This window comes from Hylobates moloch, unplaced genomic scaffold, assembly GCF_009828535.3.
Source record: "Hylobates moloch isolate HMO894 unplaced genomic scaffold, HMol_V3 SCAFFOLD_4194, whole genome shotgun sequence".
Classification (NCBI taxonomy): Eukaryota; Metazoa; Chordata; class Mammalia; order Primates; family Hylobatidae; genus Hylobates; species Hylobates moloch.
The window spans coordinates 1-5,764 of NW_026656469.1; the positions used below are offsets into that span (position 1 = coordinate 1).

The 5,764-nt window shown below is 48.9% G+C and overlaps 1 protein-coding gene across 1 annotated transcript; it reads left to right on the plus strand.

The window, feature by feature from the left end:
- Positions 1-35: 35 nt before the first annotated feature.
- Positions 36-5,406, plus strand: LOC116465276 (tenascin-X-like; the record flags this gene model as incomplete). The annotated part of the gene is made up of 3 exons (XM_058435273.1): positions 36-349; positions 2,788-3,084; positions 4,915-5,406. Coding segments are annotated over exons 1-3 (1,075 nt in total), but the record flags the coding sequence as incomplete, so codon positions are not given.
- Positions 5,407-5,764: the final 358 nt, after the last annotated feature.

Genomic DNA, 5,764 nt, shown 5'->3' on the forward strand with positions numbered 1-5,764 from the left:
CTCACTCTCTCTCCCTCCTTCTCAGCTGCAGAGGAAGAGACCCCCGGCCCCACAGAACCCAGCATGGAGGCCCCGGAGCCCCCTGAGGAGCCGCTTCTGGGGGAGCTGATAGTGACAGGATCCTCCCCTGACTCTCTGAGCCTCTCCTGGACTGTCCCCCAGGGCCGCTTCGACTCCTTCACCGTGCAGTACAAGGACAGGGATGGGAAGCCCCAGGTGGTGCGTGTTGGGGGCGAGGAGAGTGAAGTCACCATGGGGGGCCTGGAGCCTGGGCGCAAGTACAAGATGCACCTGTACGGCCTCCACGAGGGGCGGCGCGTGGGCCCAGTGTCTGCTGTGGGCGTCACGGGTGAGTGCACTGCAGAGCTCTCTGGGTTGGGTCTTAGGAAAGTGCAGCCTCCAGCATCTCCTCCACTAGGGACCCAGGACCCCAAGACCTCAAACCTATAATACACCCTGTTCACTAAAGCCTCAGGACAGGTGTGATCTGGGGACAGAGAGAGCAAATCCAGGAGAAGTGTCGGAGCCATGTGGGAAAGGCCCCCGGGGACTGAGGCCTCTCGGGAGGTGATTCACTGGCTGGTTTGTGGCTCTCCGCTTTTTCTTGGAACTCTATAGATAACTCTTTTTGTGCGATTGGAACACATTTTTGAAATACAAATTAATTAAATTAATAAGTATTTGTTAAATAAAATTTCAAATGTATAAACAGAAAGAATAGTACAAAGACCCTGCCATCCTCCTTCAATCAAATATCAACTTCTGGCCAGTCTGTCTCATCTCTGCCCCACCCACTTCCTCCACTGGAATCACTAGAATGTTTTCTTTCTTTCTTTCTTTTTTTTTTTTTTTTTTGAGACAAGGTCTCACTCTGTCACCCGGGCTGGAGTGTACTGGCACAGTCACAATTCACTGCACTGCAGCCTCAACCTCCTGGGCTTAAGGGATCCTCCCACTTCAGCCTCCCGAATAGCTGGGACTACAAGCGCACTCCACCATGCCTGGCTAATTTTTTGTATTTTTTGCCCAGCCCAGTCTCGAACTCCTGGGCTCAAGTGATCCTCCCACCTCAGCCAAAGTGATGGGATTCCAGGTGTGAGCCGCCACATCCAGCCTGAATGTTTTCTTTATTAACACCTTTATGGAGATATAATTCATGTGGCATAAAATACACTTGTTTTTAGTGTACAGCTTACTGATTTTAGTGTCTTTACCTACTTGTGCAGCCATCACCACCATCTAATTTTAGAACTTTTCCATCACCCCCAAAAGAAATCTTGGGTCCAGACCCATTCCTATCTCAGCCCTAGTTTATAACTAATCTACTTTTTTCTCTGTAGATTGCTTTTTCAGAACATTTCGTATAAATGGAATCACACAATATGTATTCTTTTGTGTCTGGCTTCTTTCACTGAGCATAATGTTTTTGAGGTTCATCGATGTAGCATGTAGAAGTACTGTGTTTACTACATTGCGATTGATTGATTGATTTTTTTTTTTTTTGAGACAAATTCCCACTCTATTGCCCAGGCTACAGTGCAGTGGCATAGCTCACTGCAGCCCCAAACTCCTGGGCTCAAGCCATCCTCCCATCTCAGCCCCCCAAGTAGCTGGGGCCACAGGTGCTCGCCACCACATTCAGCTAATTAAAAATTTTTTTTTGTAGAGATGGGGTCTCATAGTATTACCCAGGCTGATATCAAACTCTTGGCTTCAAGGACTCCTCCTGCCTGGGCCTTACAAAGTGCTGGGATAGCAGGCATCAGCCACCTGCTCTCTCTCAGCCACTACACTGCTTTTTATTGCCAAACAGTATTGCATTGTGTGGTTACACTACTGCAGTATTTTAAAATGAACCACAGACATCCTATCCTTTCATCACTAAATATTTAAAGGTATATCTGTTTTTTAAAAAAATTATTTTTAAAAAATCCACGATATGGCCAAGTGAGGTGGTTCACGCTTGTAATCCCAGCACTTTGGGAGGCCAAGGCAGGTGGATCACTTGAGGTAAAGGGTTCAACACCAACCTGACCAACATGGTGAAACCCCGTCTCTACTAAAAAAAAATAATGATAATAAAAAATTTTAAAAGTACAAAAAAGCAGAGCGTGGTGGCACGTGCCTGTAGTCCCAGCTACTTGGGGGTGGGGGGTGAGGCACAAGAAATTGCTTGAACCCAGGAGGTAGAGGTTGCAGTGAGCCAAGATCGTGCCACTGCACTCCAGCCTGGGTGACAGAGCGAGACTCTGTCAAAAAAAATTAAATAAATAAATAAATAAATAAATAATAAAATTCCACAATACAATTAGCATACCTTGATAAATGAACAATCATGCCTTGATATCAAGTATCCAGGTAGTGCTACAGTCTCCCAAGTGTCTCATAATCGGTGTTTTCCAATTTGTTGCTGAAATCAGGTCTATATAAGGAGGATACATTGCAATTGAGAAAACTGAAATTTTAAATAGAGTAATCAGGGAAGGCCCACAGAAGAAGGTGGCTTTTGAACAAAGCCTTAAAGGAAGTGTGGGGATGAGCCATGAAGATATCTGGGGAAAGAACATTTAGGTAGAGAGAACAGTCATTGCAAAAGTACTGAGTTGGGAGGCTGCCTGGCATGTTTGAGGCACCATAAGGAAGCCACAAAATACTAATGATTATAATCAGAAATCGATCTTAAGTTAGGCCCAGACTGGGCCCACCTTCTGACCTGAATTCAAGACAGCTGGGGCCTCAACAACTCCTTCCAGCAAGAGAAAAGATTCTGTTTCTATCTCTTCCCAGCCCCCGAAGAGGAGTCCCCTGATGCTCCTCTTGTGAAGCCGCGCCTAGGGGAGATGACAGTGAGAGACGTCACCTCCGACTCCCTCAGCCTCTCCTGGACAGTCCCCGAGGGCCAATTTGATCATTTCTTGGTCCAGTACAAGAATGGGGATGGGCAGCCCAAGGCGGTGCGGGTGCCGGGACACGAGGACGGGGTCACCATCTCGGGCCTGGAGCCAGACCACAAGTACAAGATGAACCTGTACGGCTTCCACGGTGGCCAGCGTGTGGGCCCCGTGTCTGCTGTTGGTTTAACTGGTAAGTGTGCAGTAGAGCACTGGGCCCTGCCCTGAACTAGACTCAGTTTCCCCTTTATTGTCAGTATCTGGTGGCTTTATTTTACTTTCCCTGAGACCAAGCCTCCCAAGCTCCTGGGAATGGCTCTGCTGGTGACTTCACTCTGAGCCTTTGGTATTGCCCCAGGTCTTCTACCCATTACACATGGGCTTTTTGGGTTCTCCAAGAGGTAGGGGACCAGGAAAATAACACAGACCGAGGCACACCTGGGGTTGACCATAGCCTCAGCCCATTTGAGCTGTGTGACCTCAAGAGAGTCACACAACCTGTCTGGGCACGGTGGCTCACGCCTGTAATCCCAGCACTTTGGGAGGCCAAAGGGGGGCAGATCACCTGAGGTCAGGAGTTCGAGACCAGCCTGGCCAACATCGTGAAACCCCCATCTCTACTAAAAATACAAAAGTTAGCTGAGTGTGGTGGCGCTTGCCTGTAGTCCCAGCTACTCGGGAGGCTAAGGCAGGAGAATCGCTTGAACCCAGGAGGCAGAGGTTGCAGTGAGCCGAGATCGAGCCACTGCACTCCAGCCTGTGTGACAGAGTGAGACTCTGTCTCAAAAAAACAAAACAAACAAACAAACAAAAAACAGACACATAACCTCTCTGTACCTCCTTTTCCTCATCTGTGAAGAAGGAATAACCATACCTGTCGTGAAGAGTGGGTGGGAGTATGGCTTGGCTCTCACACACAATGAGCGATAACTGCAGTCTTTCCCTTCTGAGGAAAGTAGGTAGTTCCTGAAAATCCCTTAGGGCAAATTCTCATAATTATCACTGATTTCAGTGGGAAAAATTGTATGTGTTCTCTAAGCCTCCAAATTAATACCCATTTATTTTTAATACAACACTGAATCCTGTTAACATGGATACTATTACTTTAATTGTAAATATTGGCCATGTGCACAACTTAATAAGGCATTTTCCCTTCATTACTCTGTAACTCGGCTCTTTGATGCTTTTGTAAGCTCTCTTATAGCTGTTACCCCCTAGATGCTTAAGACTCAGTTCTCCAAAAGAACAGACAAATGAAATGTTATGAATTTGTAATACCACTATCAAGGCAGAATAAAACCCTATGAAGAGCAGAAAAGATTAAAGAAATCAATGAAAACAGAGCAATTGATTTCACATGGGCCAAAAGAACTGGCATCACTGGAGGTGCTCTCTGCCGTAAGTTAGCAGAGCTACTGCAAGGTCCAGAGACAACTCAGCTGCAAAGATGCCCTCCTGTGGTCTCATCTCTCTACCCTCAGCTGTAAAATCTAAGTTGGTTTCTAAAAATGCTCAGGATTAGGTGGAATTTCCAAGCCCAAGTGGATGAACCTCCTGATACAACTTGCCTGTTGTGTTTGGTTGGTGTTCTTTATTTTCTTTTTTTTTTTTCTTTATTTTGAGACAGAGTCTCACTCTGTCACCCAGGCTCTCAGGCTGGAGTGCCGTGGTGCGATCTCAGCTCATTGCAACTTCTGCCTCCTGGGTTCAAGCAATTCTCCTGCCTCAGCCTTCCGAGTAGCTGGGATTACAGGCATGCACCAGCACATCTGGCTAATTTTTGTATTTTTAGTAGAGACAGGATTTCGCCATGTTGGCCGGGCTGGTCTCAAGCTCCTGACCTCAGGTGATCTGCCCGCCTCAGCCTCCCAAAGTGCTGGGATTACAAGCCAGAGCCACCGCACCCGGCCCTGGTTGGTGTTCTTATAAAGCATCAATTCTGTCCTGCAAAACAAATTTGCTTGTCAGCTCCTAAGGGTTCCAGGCCTGCACACTGAGCATCACGGGGGTGACTTCACCACAGGTGTGGTGTTAACTGAGCATTCAAAGCAGAAAAATGATATCCTAAGCTTGGGGCACCAGCATCCAGACTGTGGGCCCTCGGTGTGTCTAAGAGAATCCCAGAGTCCCTTGACTAAAAGGAGGCCCACAAGGCACGCCCACCCGTTCTCTCTATTTTCTGATGCGGCCCCAGGAAAGGATGAAGAAATGGCCCCAGCCTCGACAGAACCTCCCACCCCTGAACCCCCCATCAAGCCTCGCCTGGAGGAGCTGACTGTGACAGATGCGACCACTGACTCCCTCAGCCTGTCCTGGACGGTTCCTGAGGGACAATTTGACCACTTCCTCGTCCAGTACAAGAATGGAGATGGGCATTCCAAGGCAACACGGGTGCCAGGACATGAGGACAGGGTCACCATCTCCGGCCTGGAGCCAGACCACAAATACAAGATGAACCTGTACGGCTTCCACAGTGGCCAGCGCGTGGGCCCCGTGTCTGCCATCGGGGTGACAGGTGAGTGGACGATGGGAGCCCCAGGGTGGGAGCTGTGGGAGGGTCACCCTCTAGCTCTTTGGTGATGACTGGTGGGGAATGGGACAGGGGTGTGGTCAGCATCACAGACCTGCTTGTGCTGGGGCTGGGGCTCCCATTGTACCTTTTTGTGTGGTTGACCCCCGGCTCCTCCTGAGCAGGGAGGGGCCATCGGGAGTTTTGCTGTGCTGGTGGCTGTCCCAGGTCCCCCACAGCTGACCCTGGAACTTGTCATGTGTGTTAGCTGTCAGCTGAGCAGGACCACCCAGCCCCAAGAATGGGCCTCTCTGAAGTGACCTCGGGTCCCCCAGTCATAGCCTTGGCTTCTCCCTCCTTTTCC